This window comes from Dendropsophus ebraccatus, chromosome 2, assembly GCF_027789765.1.
Source record: "Dendropsophus ebraccatus isolate aDenEbr1 chromosome 2, aDenEbr1.pat, whole genome shotgun sequence".
Taxonomy (NCBI): Eukaryota; Metazoa; Chordata; class Amphibia; order Anura; family Hylidae; genus Dendropsophus; species Dendropsophus ebraccatus.
In genome coordinates, this window is record NC_091455.1 from 19,241,426 (window position 1) to 19,258,192 (window position 16,767).

At 44.7% G+C, this 16,767-nt stretch overlaps 1 protein-coding gene across 1 annotated transcript in view; it reads right to left on the minus strand.

Moving 5' to 3' along the window:
• Nucleotides 1–16,767, minus strand: part of NSMCE2 (NSE2 (MMS21) homolog, SMC5-SMC6 complex SUMO ligase) — a 173,696-nt gene that overhangs the window by 87,225 nt on the left and 69,704 nt on the right. The window contains exon 4 of the mRNA XM_069957108.1: nt 10,361–10,514. Coding sequence (XP_069813209.1) covers nt 10,361–10,514 — 154 coding nt within the window. The remainder of the gene's footprint in view (nt 1–10,360; nt 10,515–16,767) is intronic.

Below are 16,767 nucleotides of genomic sequence, written 5' to 3' on the forward strand. Positions count from 1 at the left end.
GTTGGTTTGCCGCCTCCGGAGATTGAACCTTTTTTTCTCCAGGTAAAGGCAGCGCCCCCTTGTCTCTCCAGGCGGAGGCAGTGCCTTCTTGTCTCTCCAGCCGGAGGCAGCGCCCTCTTGTCCTTTGAGGGGGTTTTACCTGGAACATCTTTTCCCCATATCTCTTGTAGGGGCCTTTTATATATTTAAATAAGTTAATCATATCTCCCCTTAAACGTCTCTTCTCCAGACTAAACAAATGTAATTCTTTTAATCTCTCCTCATAACTAAGATGCTCCATTCCCCTTATTAGTTTAGTTGCCCGTCTTTGTACCCTCTCCAGCTCTAGAATAACATTTTTATGAATCGGGTTCCAAAACTGGACGGCATACTCCAGATGAGGCCGCACCAAGGCTTTATAAAGCGGTAATATTATATCCCTGTCCCGAGAGTCCATGCCTGTTTTAATGCATGACAATATCCGGCTGGCCTTAGAAGCAGCTGACTGACATTGTGTGCTGTTCTGTAGTCTATTATCTACAAGTACACCCAGATCCTTCTCCATCAGCGACTCTCCCAGAGTAACTCCCCCCAGGACATATGATGCATGCGGGTTATTAGTACCCAGGTGCATAACTTTACATTTATCCACATTGAGGGTACAAACCCACTTGACGTATTTGCTGCGTGAATCAGTCTTAAAAATAAGCAGGCAAAACGCAGGTTGGCTTTATACAATTGTTCTGTGTTAAAATACGCAATTGCGTATTTTTGAAGCATGAAGCTACATGCATTTTTCGCACAGGTTGTTAACAACTGATGCTTTGCTAACAACAAGCTTCACGCTTCAAAAATACGCAATTGCGTATTTTAACGCAGAACATTCGTATAAAGCCAACCTGCGTTTTGCCTGCTTATTTTTAAGACTGATTCACGCAGCAAATACGTCAAGTGGGTTTGTACCCTCCACCTCATTTGCCAAGTGGACGCCCAAACACTCAGTGTGTCTAAGTCATCCTGTAACATCTGCACATCCTCCATAGACTGTACTGTACTACAAAGCTTGGTGTCATCTGCAAAGATAGAAACATTCCTGTTAATTCCATCCTCAATATCATTAATAAACAAGTTAAACAGAAGAGGGCCCAGTACTGACCCTTGGGGTACACCACTTATTACCGGGGACCATTCGGAGTAGGAATCATTGACCACCACTCTCTGGGTACGATTATTAAGCCAGTTTTCAATCCAGTTACACATTAAATTTTCCAAACCGATAGACTTTAACTTACCCATCAGACGCCCATGGGGAACTGTGTCAAACTCTTTTGCAAAATCCAGGTGCACGATATCCACAGCCGCGCTGCCATCCAGGCTTCTACTTATCTCTTCATAGAAACATATTAGGTTGGTTTGACAGCTTCTGTCCTTAGTAAAACCATGCTGGTTATCACTTATAATACTATTAGCCACTACATACTCCTGGATGTAGTCCCTTATAAGCCCCTCAAATAGTTTCCCCACAATGGACGTTAAGCTTACAGGTCTGTAGTTACCTGGGGAAGTTCGAGAGCCCTTTTTGAAGATCAGCATTACATTTGCCTTACGCCAGTCCCTCGGCACAATACCAGTAAGCAAAGAATCACTGAATATTTCATACAAGGGTAGAGAAATTACAGAACTTAGTTCCCTAAGAACTCTGGGGTGTAATCCATCAGGCCCTGGAGCTTTGGTTACATTGAGTTTGTTTAATTTATCTTGGACCATATCTATAGTAAACCAGTTCAGTACATTACATGTGTTAGCAGCACTGGCCCCACCCACCTCAGTACTGGCCCCACCCACAACAGCTCCATCCTCTTCTTTTGTATATACAGAGCTGAAGAACCCATTAAGTAACTTAGCTTTCTCCTGATCCCCAGTTATTAACTCCCCGTCACCATTATTTAGGGGTCCTACATGCTCTGACCTTGTTTTTTTTGCATTAATATATTTGAAGAATTTTTGGGGGTTTCTTTTGCTATCTATGGCTACCTGCCTTTCATTGTGAATTTTTGCTGCTTTTATTACATTTTTACAGGTTTTGTTGACTTCTTTGTAATGTTGAAATGCTACAGCTGACCCCTCTGATTTATATTTTTTGAATGCCCCTTTTTTTCTCATTTATAGCCCTTCTAACCTCGGTTGTAAGCCATGTGGGATTGGATTTTAACCGTTTATATTTGTTACCCATAGGAATATATTTGGCATAGTGATGTCACGATAACAGAATTTTGAGTTCAATACCAATACCAACTTTTTTTTTTCAATGCTCGATACCAATTCGATACTTAATAAATTATATTTAACCCTTTGAGGACCAGGCCCAAAATGACCCAGTGGACCGCGCAAATTTTGATCTTAGTGTTTCCGTTTTTCCCTCCTCCCCTTCTAAGAGCTCCAGCACTCTCAGTTTTCTATCTACAAGCCATGTAAGTGCTTGTTTTTTACAGGAATAGTTGTACTTTGTAATGGCGTCATTCATTTTACCATAACATGTACGATGGAATTCCAAATATATTATTTATGAAGATATAAATTGGTGAAATCGCAAAAAAGAATGCAATATGGTAACGTTTGGGGGGTTCCTGTGTCTACGTAATGCACTATATGGTAAAAGCGACATGATACCATTACTCTATAGGTCAGTACGAACACAACCATATGCAGGTTTACGCAGATTCTCTAATGTTATATATTTTTTTTAAATGAAATCCTTTTTTTTGGCAATTAATTATAAATAAAATGGGACTATTGTGACGCTTATAACGGTTTTATTTTTTCACCTACGGGGCTGCATGGGGTGTCATTTTTTCCGCCATGATCTCTAGTTTTTATTAATACCATATTTGTGAAGATCGGACGTTTTGATCACTTTTTATTAATTTTTTTATATATATAATGTAACATAAAATCGGTAATCCGCGCACTTTTTTCCCTCTTTTCGTGTACGCCGTTTACCGTTCGCAATGACGCTTGTTATATTTTAATAGATCGGACAATTACGCACGCTACGGTATATTATATGTTTATCTATTTATTTATTTTTATATGTTTTATTTATATAATGGGAAAGGGGGGTGATTTCAACTTTTATTGGGGGAGGGGTTTTGGGGTAGTGTGTTAGTGTTTTTAACTTTTTTTTTTTTACACATTTGAAGTCCCTTTGGGGGACTTTTACATTCACTACTTGGATTTTTACACTGATGAATGCTATGCCATAGGCACAGCATTGATCAGTGTTATCGGCGCTCTGCTCATTGAGCCTGCCTGTGCAGGCTTAGTGCAGCAGATCGCCGATCGGACCGCACGGAGGCAGGTGAGAGAGCTCCGGCGGCCCGTTTTACCGATCGGGACCCCCGCAGTCACACTGCGGGGGTCCCGATCGGTAGGTGACAGGGGACTCCCCCTGTCACTTACACTTAAACGCCGCGGTCGCGCCGCGATCGCGGCGTTTAAGGAGTTAATGACACGCGGCAGCGCGATCGCTGCAGCGTGTCATTACCGGTGGGGTCCCGGCTGCTGATTGCAGCCGGCCCCCACCTGCTATGAAGCGCGCTCCGCTCCGGAGCGCGCTTCATAGCGGGAGAAACACCCAGGGCGTACAGTTACGCCCTAGGTCGTCTGGGGACAGACTTCCATGGCGTAACTATACGCCCTGGGTCGTCTAAGGGTTAAAAAAAAAAAAAAACACAATAGAGAAACCCCCCTCGACTGTCAGGTCTGTACGAACCATATTACTTTATAAATAAAGTTTCCATTATTTAAAATAAATGTTCTTAAAAAAATAGCCCTATTCTGATTCCTAACATGGCTATGGGGCAATCTGTAGTTTTATTTAGTAGCACGTTTTTATGTGGTACTGAATTTGGTGGTTTCTCCGCTTGCACCATTTACCGTGCGTGATCAGGAAGGTGATAATCTTATAATATGCACAATAACACTTCAGCTATCAGGGGGGATGATGGGAACTGTAGTCATGTAACACACACTTCAGCTATCAGGGGGATGATGGGAACTTTAGTCATGTAATACACTTCAGCTATCAGGGGGATGATGGGAACTGTAGTCATGTAATACACTTCAGCTATCAGGGGGAGGATGGGAACTGTAGTCATGTAATACACTTCAGCTATCAGAGGGATGATGGGAACTGTAGTCATGTAACACACTTCAGCTATCAGGGGGATGATGGGAACTGTAGTCATGTAATACACTTCAGCTGTCAGGGGGGACGATGGGAACTGTAGTCATGTAACACACTTCAGCTATCAGGGGGATGATGGGAACTGTAGTCATGTAATACACTTCAGCTATCAGGGGGAGGATGGGAACTGTAGTCATGTAATACACTTCAGCTATCAGAGGGATGATGGGAACTGTAGTCATGTAATACACCAGCTATCAGGGGGATGATGGGAACTGTAGTCATGTAATACACTTCAGCTATCAGGGGGGATGATGGGAACTGTAGTCATGTAACACACTTCAGCTATCAGGGGGATGATGGGAACTGTAGTCATGTAATAAACTTCAGCTATCAGGGGGAGGATGGGAACTGTAGTCATGTAATACACTTCAGCTGTCAGGGGGGGATGATGGGAACTGTAGTCATGTAATACACTTCAGCTATCAGGGGGATGATGGGAACTGTAGTCATGTAATACACTTCAGCTGTCAGGGGGATGATGGGAACTGTAGTCATGTAATACACTTCAGCTATCAGGGGGGATGATGGGTACTGTAGTCATGTAATACACTTCAGCTATCAGGGGGGATGATGGGAACTGTAGTCATGTAACACACTTCAGCTATCAGGGGGATGATGGGAAGTGTAGTCATGTAATAAACTTCAGCTATCAGGGGGAGGATGGGAACTGTAGTCATGTAATACACTTCAGCTGTCAGGGGGGATGATGGGAACTGTAGTCATGTAATACACTTCAGCTATCGGGGATGATGGGAACTGTAGTCATGTAATACACTTCAGCTATCAGGGGGAGGATGGGAACTGTAGTCATGTGATACACTTCAGCTATCAGGGGGATGATGGGAACTGTAGTCATGTAATACACTTCAGCTGTCAGGGGGGATGATGGGAACTGTAGTCATGTAATACACTTCAGCTATCAGGGGGATGATGGGAACTGTAGTCATGTAATACACTTCAGCTATCAGGGGGAGGATGGGAACTGTAGTCATGTGATACACTTCAGCTATCAGGGGGATGATGGGAACTGTAGTCATGTAATACACTTCAGCTATCAGGAGGAGGATGGGAACTGTAGTCATGTAATACACTTCAGCTGTCAGGGGGATGATGGGAACTGTAGTCATGTGATACACTTCAGCTATCAGGGGGATGATGGGAACTGTAGTCATGTAATACACTTCAGCTATCAGGGGGGATGATGGGTACTGTAGTCATGTAATACACTTCAGCTGTCAGGGGGGATGATGGGAACTGTAGTCATGTAATACACTTCAGCTATCAGGGGGGATGATGGGAACTGTAGTCATGTAATACACTTCAGCTGTCAGAGGGATGATGGGAACTGTAGTCATGTGTCGTGTAATACACTTCAGCTACCAGGGGGATGATGGGAACTGTAGTCATGTGTCATGTAACACACACTTCAGCTATCAGGGGGATGATGGGAACTGTAGTCATGTAATACACTTCAGCTGTCAGGGGGATGATGGGAACTGTAGTCATGTAATACACTTCAGCTGTCAGGGGGATGATGGGAACTGTAGTCATGTAACACACTTCAGCTATCAGGGGGATGATGGGAAGTGTAGTCATGTAATAAACTTCAGCTGTCAGGGGGGACGATGGGAACTGTAGTCATGTAATACACTTCAGCTATCAGGGGGGATGATGGGAACTGTAGTCATGTAATACACTTCAGCTGTCAGGGGGATGATGGGAACTGTAGTCATGTAATAAACTTCAGCTATCAGAGGGATGATGGGAACTGTAGTCATGTAATACACTTCAGCTGTCAGGGGGGATGATGGGAACTGTAGTCATGCAATACACTTCAGCTGTCAGGGGGATGATGGGGGTTGTAGTTGCACTATTCCAGCTGGATTCGGGCGGCAGAGTAATGTGCAGGCTACCGCCCCCCTCCCACTTCCCTTCACAGTCGCAGCCAGGCCGACCTTTTGTTCACCCTCCACATTGCTGATGCCGGCCCCGGGAGTGTCCCGACGGTCCTTCCTGCCGCCCTCTCCTCACAGCCACCCACCTCCTGTCAGATCTCCTCCTCGCCTCCCCCACCTCCAGCCTTCTCCTGCGTTCTCCTCTCCCGGACCGTGCAGCTCTCAGCCGCTCTCCTCCCTCTCCTGCCGCCGACCCTGTGCTGCCCCTCTGCCCTTTTCAGACACTCACCGGCCCAGCTGTGTATCATGCTCGGTGCCTGTGGAGGGGGGGGAAGGTCCTCATCTTAGCCCATAGGACCCACAGTTGCCAACTGCGCAGTGACACACACGTGTTCCGGGGCTGGCGATGTCAGAGGCAGGAGCGGCGATGGAAAATTTGCCGGCGGCAGCTGCATGGTAGGTGGAAGATCTGGGCACGAGTGAGCGCGCAGGGTCCCGGGTCTGTGTCCGCAGGGGTGGCACAGAGAGAACATGACAAGCGCTCAGGTAGCCGCCTGTCATGTTCTCGGCACTATATGTTAAACTACACTATTTTGTAGTTTAACATAAAGTATCGATACCAGGAAATCCTGGTATTGAACCGTTTTTTTTGCCCCGAAAATAGATAGTAGTATTAATTTTTCAGTGCATCGTGCATCCCTAATTTGGCAGTACAGTTATTAATGTGGATTTGAAGATTTCCCATTTATTAGCTGCATCCGTATGTGACAGCAGCCGCTCCCAGTCTATGCCCTGAAGTTCTGCCCTTAACCCAGGAAAATTGGCCCTTTTAAAATTAAGAGTTTTTGCCCTCCCAACATGTTTTTCTTTTCTACACTTTAAGCTAAAAGTCACTATATTGTGGTCACTATTCCCCAGGTGTTCATGGACAGTGACATCCCCAACCAGCTCAGCGTTGTTAGAAATAAACAACGAGGCATCACTTCTAGTTGGCTCCTCCACAAACTGGCCCAGAAAATTATCCTGCAGGAGGTTAAGAAATTCCCTTCCCTTTGTGGTTTTAGCTGAACCGTGACCCCAATCTATATCTGGGTAGTTGAGGTCCCCCATTACCACTACTGTCCCCTCCCGGGCAGCCCGCTCTATTTGTCTATTCAACTGGCCATCTATCCCCTCAGTAATGTTGGGGGGTCTATAGATTACACCAAGAATAATTTTTTCACTCTTTACCTCCTTCTGTAGTTCTACCCACAATGCTTCCACATCATCACAGTCATCGCCCACTATTGCATCTTTTACACTCACTTTAATATCATTTCTGACATACAGACATACTCCTCCTCCCCTTCTGCCCACCCGGTCCTTTCTGAACAACGCAAATCCCTGAATATTGACAGCCCAGTCATGTGAGGAGTCCAGCCATGTCTCAGTCACACCAACCACATCAATGGACTCCTCCAGAACCAAGGCCTCTAGCTCCCCCATCTTGCTGGCTAGACTTCTGGCATTAGTAACCATACACTTTATATTACCATCGAGCTTAACCGCTTCATTATAAGAAATAGGATTTATTACTGTGCAGTGACTACAATCATCCTCACTGTTCATCCGCAACATATGGATCTCCCTATCCACTGCTCTTCTCCTCCCCGCACAGGACCCTTCTCCTCACTCCTCAATGTTCTCTCCCCTCTCTAACCTATCCGCCACTATATTACACACTACATTGTCCTCCCTCCACATCCCTAGTTTAAAAACCTCTCCACTAGTTTAAAAACCTCTCCAGAATAAACTTTACTATAATAATTCTCTTCTCGGGCCACAACTTCTGTATATATTGCATAACGCCCCACTTTGGCTTCCTCTCGGTTGTCTCTTCTGTATAAGTTATTATTATTATTATTTCAGGGACCTGATTTGCAGAAGAGGTCATCCAAGGCAAGAGAGACAAAGCGGACTGGCATCTCGCCCCACTACATCCCTAGCTCTATGATACATCGGCTCTATCTATCTATCTATCTATCTATCTATCTATCTATCTATCTACCTATCAATCATCTATCTATTATGTATCTATCTATCTATCTATCTATCTATCTATCTATCAGCCACCGGTATCCAAATGCCGAGCGATTGGACTCCAGCATGCTCGAGCAGCGTTCATCTCTAGCGATGAGGAGAGAGCGTTGTCGGCTGGCAGCTCTCTCTTGTGTATGGCCAGGTTTACACTATAGATTAAGGCCAGGAATCAGGGAAGCTGTATATACTTGTATGGCTGCTGTATGTAAGGAGGAATGTGCTCTTTAAGTGATAACTAATAATTCCTGTATTCCATTATGAGTAGGTGACAAGCGAGCGTTCGCTCCTCGGGCGCACAGTGCGGCACACACTTCATAATCAGTGTATTATTATTTTTCTACCACCTATTATCCTGTTCTCGCTCCGTCAATAAAATGAGAAGCTGGTGGTGGTGGGTGCGGTGGAGCCCGCTGAGTGCTGTGGTGATCGGCCCCCGCACTCCTCTATCTACATGCTAACCTTTCACACGTCTCTCCTTTGTTGACGGAAGCAATGTGATAATGGCAGGTACGCTGCTGTCACGACCAGGAGGGACTTCTCTGAAAAGCGTGCGCCTTCTATTTTTAATGCGCATTTTTCTCCTAATTGCGGCACATCGCTCGCTTCCCTCTTTATATCATTTGTTCTTTTTTACATTTCCGTGGGGTTTCAGAAAATAAACATCTCAGGAAGCAGATGAAACCTCAAAGCCGGGTAACAGATACGCAGGCCGGCAATGTGATCGCTGTGTTATTCTGGAGAAGATTAACCCTTAAGAACAAAGTATTTATTTATATATTTATTTCTGGGGACAACAAATTTTGCATATATGATTAGCGTACATGGAGTCAAATGACAAATCTATAAGAAAAAGGCAACTTATATATCAATAACATGGCTATAAAAAGGGTACTCTACTGGACCTGCCGAGGCCTGGACTCCATGGATCTCTGAAGGAGTCCTGTGGTATCAGCGTCGGATCCTGTGAGGCAGGGATGTAAAATTCGCAACCCTCCAGGTGTTGCAAAACTACAATTGCCATCACACCTGGACAGCCAAAGGTTTAGCTTTGGCTGTCCAGGCGTGATGGGAGTTGTAGTTTTGCAACATCTGTAGGACTGCGAGTTTGACACCAGTGCTGTAAAGGTATGAACTGCGTCCTCCCCATCTTTTTTTTTAATCATAGACAGAAGGAACTTTTTCAGCAGTTTGCCCTACAGCAGCTCTTCTGTGGGGCCAGACCAGTCGGGCTAGCCTTCCCCATGACCTTGTCCCTGGTTACCAGTTCTTGTTGGTAGATACCTCTTGTTGGTAGATGCTCTGACCCCGGCCTTTATACATCACTATTCGCACAGTCGCTCAGATCTTTACATCTTTCTGTTTTCCTGCTTTTATTGTCACTTGCTACAAATACATATCCCCCCCCCCCCCCCCGACAGGTGCATTGTCACCAGATAACCCATGTTAGTCGGGGGTCACACGTCACCGTGTATGTATATAGTATATGTATATATACAAAGTATACAATATGTTTGCCTTTGGCCTACAGACATTGTTCACAACATAAAGCCATGTATAACCGCTGCTGGGCGCTTTCAGGTGTAATAAACAGAACCAGACGGACACTTTCCACCGTACGTCCGTTCTATAGATAAATCAAAGTGTTACGACACTCAGTAAACTCAAAGTCATGTGCAAAGCCATTAACTTTTCCTGTGAAAAAATATAATGCACCTATTGTAGGAGCAACTGACCCCCTGCGATCTCCTACTTTTCCCCTATCCTGTGGATAGGGAAAAGTTCATTTTTTTATGAAACACCCCTTTAATGGTCTTCCCTCTGTTACTGCCTGTAGGTTAGTTAGAGAGTGTACTGTAACAAGAGACAATAGGCCTCAACTAAAAATCTCCTACGGTATTGTTTCGACAGCTATTACTGAGAATAGGTGTCTCCGTGGTAACAGACAACAACAAAAACGCTGTGTAGTCTGATCCTGCAGTCGTACTGTATTCTCACCTGCTGATCTATCAGATATAAGTTGGCATAAAGTAGGGGACAAAAAAAGATCACAAGACTACAGGATTAGACTACACTGGGTCTGTTTGTAGTCTGTAACCATGGAAACACACAGGTCTGTATAGGAGCTGCAGACATAACATGGCAATAGGCAATTTCTTACTTTGCTTCCATAGGTCTCGGAGCTGTTCTTTAAACTGGAAAAACTTATTGGTCTTTTTCAGCTCTTCCTCGTTATTCTTTTCCCGATGGGCATCGTAGGTCTGATGTACCAGCTGCTTCAAATCCGGGATCTCTTCAGGGGGATCTCTTTTGATCTAAGGGGCAGGAGAAAACATTGGGATAAGGCGGGACTGAAGGCTTGTAATGACATCAGGTCACAATAAATAAGGAGTACTCCGGGGAAAAACAACTGTTTTCAAATTAAGAAAGTGTGTCCTGCAGGAAGTGGTGTATTTTCTCAAGTCTGAATGTACATGTGTAATTTAATAGATTTGTAAATTACTTATAAAAAAAAAAAGTCTCCAGTCATCCAGTACTTATGAGCTGATGTTTGTCCTGCAGGAAGTGATGTATTCTTTACATTCTCACATAGTGCTCTCTGCTGCCACCTCTGTCCATGTCAAAAACTGTCCAGAGCAGAAGAGATTTTCTATGGGGATTTGCTACTGCTCTGGGCAGTTCCTGACATGGACAGAGGTGGCAGCAGACAGCACTGTGTGAGAATGTAAAGAATACATCACTTCCTGCAGGACAAACATCAGCTCATAAGTACTGGATGACTGGAGACTTTTTTTTTTAAATTTACAAATCTAATTAAATTACACATGTACATTCGGCCTTACACAGTTCAATACTATGAGAGCAAACCAGCATACAGAACATATACAGGGCTGATAGTTTACTAAGTAATTTACAAATCTATTAAATTACACATGTACATTCGGCCTTACACAGTTCAATACTATGAGAGCAAACCAGCATACAGAACATATACAGGGCTGATAGTTTACTTTACACCAAGATTGGTTGTGTGCACTGAGCTTGGCTCTCTATTTGTCCTAGGGGGCTTTATCTTCTCTCCCACAGCACACTGCCCATATAGTGAACCTGTGGCATTGAGCAGCGCTCAGCATCTGGGATTAGTCTGTTATGTAATTCCTCTATGGTGGATATGACGTGGTCTCGACCATTGTCTATATGTTTTGGCACATACAGACGTGACCTGATCCAGCAAAAGCCGCCGCCCTCAAAGCTTATGTTCATAAGAAATCATTCACTCATGACATGTTAGTTTTATATCGTAATAAAGCCCTGACCGCAGATCATAACATAGAAGAAGGCGGCTTGTTTATAGATAAGAGACTGCCGGGCCTCCAGATACACGTATGTTATTCTGCAGGGAGCGGATAGAGAAGAACACACACACTGTACAAAGGCTCCGGGCAGGTGTGGGAAAATAAAAGGCTGTAAAGTAAGAATGCTGTCAGAACCAAAGTGTTAATAGTTTGTTTTATCAATGAATGAACAGAAGAGAAATGTAAATCCCATCCATACTGCTCTTTGCCTTCAGCATCGGATCTCGTACCTGTACCCGCTGCACGAAGAAGCATGGGAGGGGGTTGCAGATTAGAAAAAACTATCTTAGTGTGAACCAACCCTTAGAAAGGCAAACGTTACAGACAGTGTGGGGAGTAGTAGTGGGTCTGCAACAAATGAAATATTTTTTATAAAAAAACAAAACTTCTAAAACAAAAAACACATCACTGTGCATTTACTTTAAATGGGTATTCTGGAGAATAAAACTTTTACATTCTTGAATTTAATTAGGTTATATAACCTTGTAATTTAACTTTATTAAAGAAAACATTTTTTTTCCACATTTTTGTGGCAGCAGTAAGGGGTGACATTGCCCCTCTGTTACCACCGATAGTAGCGTTGGGAACTGCAGGGCTGCGCAAGCCCCGGTACCAATAGAGTTACATATCACTAGTGCTGCTGCATGCATATACTGAGCCTCCTCTTACACTGGGGGAAGCTGTCTGTGTCACTAGTGCTGCAGCCTCCTCTGATGTCTATATAATTCATGTTGCCATTAGATTAGACATTACACTGGGGGAAGCTGTCTGTGTCACTAAAGCTGCAGCCTTCCATGATGTCTATATAATACATGTTAACATTAGAACAGACATTACAGAGGGGAAGCTGTCTGTGTCACTAGTACTGCAGCATCCCCTGATGTCTATATAATACATGTTACCACTAGAATAGACATTACACTGGGGAAAGCAGTCTGTGTCAGTAGTGCTGCAAACACAGCATAAAGTAGCAGAACCAGTGGGCATAACAGTCATTAACTCCTTGCTCTGCTACAGAGTGCCACACCTACAGCGCAACTGACACAGACAGCTTTCCCCAGGTGTAATGTCTATGGTAATGGTAATGGTAAAATTTAAAATTTCAGGCTTTGCCCTTCATCAGGCGAATGTTACCATGAGAGCCTTAAAATTCAAGGAATAAAAATCTGAACAGTCGTGTCTTGCAGGGACAGATGAACGGGAACAAAAAGACTTGTGAACGCTTGCTTGCTCTGCACAGTGATCCCCCTCTAAGATCGTGACTTTCAGCCACAAGTATTGCAAAGAGGTGGAAAAAATATAGCACACAGCCTCGTCATCTCCCTAGACCAACGACGGGGAAGCTTTCGTCCTCCAGCTGTTGCAGAACTACAATTTCCATAGTGCCTGGACAGCCGAAGATAAATATATAATATTGGTAGAGGGGGTGGATGTACATTTGCCTAGCAAGCAGATGTGGCCTCTGGCTGGAGCCATGGCCGCCAATGGGGTGGAAGCGAGAGAGGTGACTACCAGGAAAGACTCGCCTTATGGCTTCCCACATTCTCCAGCAGAGTCGGTACTTGCAGTGATGTGAGTTAGGGTCCTATTACACGGCCCGATGGGGGCCTGATAAAAACTGTAAACGAGCGTTCGTTTACTGGGCCTATTACACCGTCCAATAATCGTTTAACAAGGGCTGCATGGACATTGTTACCGATGTCCTTGCAGCCCTTGCTTAAACTGCATACATTACCTATCCATGGTCCAGGGCTCCTCTTGCGCTCTGCTTCTCCCCAAGTCCCGCGCGCTTCAGCTTCAGAGTGGCCTGTCTCAGCTAACGGGCCGTTCAGCCAACCACTAGCCATGGCGGTCCTGGCCTGTGATTGGCTGAGCAGCCTGTCAGCTGAGACAGGCCACTCTGAAGCTGCAGCGCGCGGGACCTGGGGAGAAGCAGACCGCAAGAGGAGCCCTGGACCATGGATAGGTAATGTATGCACTTTGCAAGTTGTCAGCCGCTGGCCACTCACCGCTTTTACACGTAGCGATGCGCGGTCGGTGCCCGACAATTATAGGTCCAAACCTATATCAACAATCAAGCCAATGATCATTGTCATCAGCTGATCATTGTGTTTATTACACAGAATCATAAATGGCCGGATAAGGCCGATTCAGCCGATTATCGTTCCGTGTAATAGTACCCTTACTGACGATACTTACAATCCATACATTCGGAATAACGGGAGCGGATGTCCACTATAAGCTCTCCCTGCTGTGCTTTATGTAGTGAGTATATTCTGGAGAAGCTAGGTGTAATTTATTAGATGACTCTTTCCTCAACAACCCCATTGATATATTGCATGTGAACACGCAGGACGGCTTGTGAGAACATAAGAGGAGCCTGGCACGGGTCCATGGACAACACCGGGATGCTGCCAATATGCAGTGGAGCAGGGAGGTGAACTGTTTGCTTTTTGCGCTTTAATGGCTCTTGCATCATTTCCACGTCGTCTTCTTCAGGTACTTACACAGACTGACAACACCGATAGGCATGTGCCTCAATCCCGGGAAGGAAACTTGGATGTCAATTCGGAGACTTTGCGGACATAATGACATCACCCAATGTACTGTTCTTGGTTTTATGGGCTTTAGGACTTCACTATTTTTTTTTAGTAGTTATTGAGGATTGTAATTCCCCTTACTCCAGTCAGAATTAGAAGATGACAGAGGGCTATGAGGGACTCATGAGGGAACTGTCCGAAATTGTCCAGAGCAGGAGAGGTTTTCTATGGGGATTTGCTGCTGCTCTGGACAGTTCCTGACATGGACAGAGGTGGCAGCAGAGAGCACTGTGTCAGACACCACAATACACCACTTCCTGCAGGACATACAGTAGCTGCTGAGTACTGGAAGACTAGAGATTTTTAAACAGGAGTAAATTACAAATCTATATAACCTTCTGAAACCAGTTGAATTGAAAGAAAAAAATGCCAGAGTACCCCTTTAACTGCAAGGGCCCACAGACACCGAACAAACTTAGTATTTAGTATATATATATATATATATATATATATATATAGGTATAAAGGGCGTATTACACAGTCCGACCCGTGATGTAATAGTGCGGTCATCACTTGTGATGTCTGTGCAGCCCTTCACTTTGATCAGCCTCTGACCGCACATCTCTTATTACATGGAGAGATGTGCAGTCGATAGAAGATTCTTTTTGTTGAGCCGTTGAATCATTTGCTGACCGCTGGCTCTATTACACATAAAGATCTCTCTATAATATATAATAATAGGGCCTTAAATCTGAATTACAACCTCTCAGGGTGCGGAGGAAAAAGAAGCGTCTTCCCTGTTACTTACTCTCGGCTACAGCTGCTCTCCTCCCTCTGATGTATTTGTGCACTGCCTCTCCTCTTGGTATCCTGTTCAACAGGCTTCTTTAGGGCCCAAGCATGCTGAAATTTCTCCCCAACCAATGTCCTTTCAGTCCTACGTTCCTGTGAGCGCTAGTGTTTTTCTTTCCAGTCTACTTAGTTCCCGAGCCGGCTTGTTTCATGACCTTGTCTGACTGTTCTGCCCTCGGCCTATAAATTGTATTGGCGGATGCAGTCTGCCCAATGTACCTTTTGTACAGTACAGTAAGGCCTAAGCTTAAAGTGACTCTGTACCCACAATCTGCCCCCCCCCAAACCACTTGTACCTTCGGATAGCTGCTTTTAATCCAAGATCTGTCCTGGGGTCCGTTCGGCAGGTGATGCAGTTATTGTCATAAAAACAACTTTTAATCCGGCAGCACTGTGTCTAGCGGCCAGGGCTTACATTTGTATATGCATTAGGCTGGCACCACCTCTCTGTCCCTCCTCTCCACCCTCCTCATCATTAGGAATGCTCCAGGCAGATTGCTTCCTATTCCCCACCTGTGTGTATAATGAACATGGGCTGGATCGGTTATACACCTGTGCAAAGCTCAAACAGCAGTAAATGTTCCTGAATCATTCCTAATGATGAGGAGGGTGGGGAGGAAGGACGGAGAGGTGGTGCCAGCCTAATGCATATACAAATGTAAGCCCCGGCTGTTAGACACATCGCTGCCGGATTAAAAGTTGTTTTTAGGACAATAACTGCATCCCCGTGCCGAACGGACCCCAGGACAGATCCTGGATTAAAACCAGCTATCTGAAGGTACAAGTGGGTTTTTTTTTTTTTTTGAGGGGGGGGGGGGGGGGGGGGGGGGCGGTCAGATTGTGGGTACAGAGTCGCTTTAAACATTAGTCTAAATTAGTCTAAAAATTCTGCAAAATTTGGAGCACTATACTAACGTGTGAATGGTGCTTTACAAGGGAGTATGCACTGTTATTGCACATAAAGAGCAGAGTTAAGTTTTCATTTTCAGCTAATAATATGATATTTAGGTTCTGTCCGGACTACAGATCCTATTAGGCCAATTAGCCCGATTAAACAATTAACAGCTGATTGTTTTTTTAGGTCCAGAGCTAAAATCATCGGGTGTGTATCACTATGTGTAATAGTAATGCATGGCCGACAATTGGTGACTGCGTATTTTTTACAAGAGCTGCACAGACGTCGCTAACAATGTCTGTGCAGGCCTTGCTGCCTGATTATCCAGTATTGAATGGGCTCAGTAAGCGAGCACTGATATAGGTGATCAGTGCACGCTTACAGAAAGTCATTGGGCCATGTACTAGGGCCCTAACTATAGAAGCCTCTGTTGGGTTTTTTATCTAAAGCTACAGCAAAACAATGGAAACCTCAATGCAGCCCTGAGGTGCCCCATTATAAGTCAAGGGGTCCATAGGAGTTTAGATTAGTCCGGAACAATCACGGTGCCAAAGAGAACATAATGCGAGCTTGTAACTGGAAATTATAATAAAATAGAGTAAAATGAGGAAAATTGTGGCCCCGGGAGCACGAGTGACAAAAAAAAAAAACTCTTATTTTCCCAGCAGCTCCTTTTGTACTTGGGGTCCGTGCTGTATGAGATCATAGGAAAAACACAATCCTATTTCCGACCTAGCTGGGAGCAGCACACTGGGTCCGGCGTGTGGAAGCCTCTTCCTTTTATCTGACAGAGGAAGGAAGATAATGTCGGCCCAATTAATAAACAAGCAGAAGCCGCAGGGATTGCGAAGAGAGAGGCAGAGGCGCCAGGGGCCCGGGGCTCAGGACTCATCCCCGACAAAGAGGAATTCAGCTCCATTAGCAG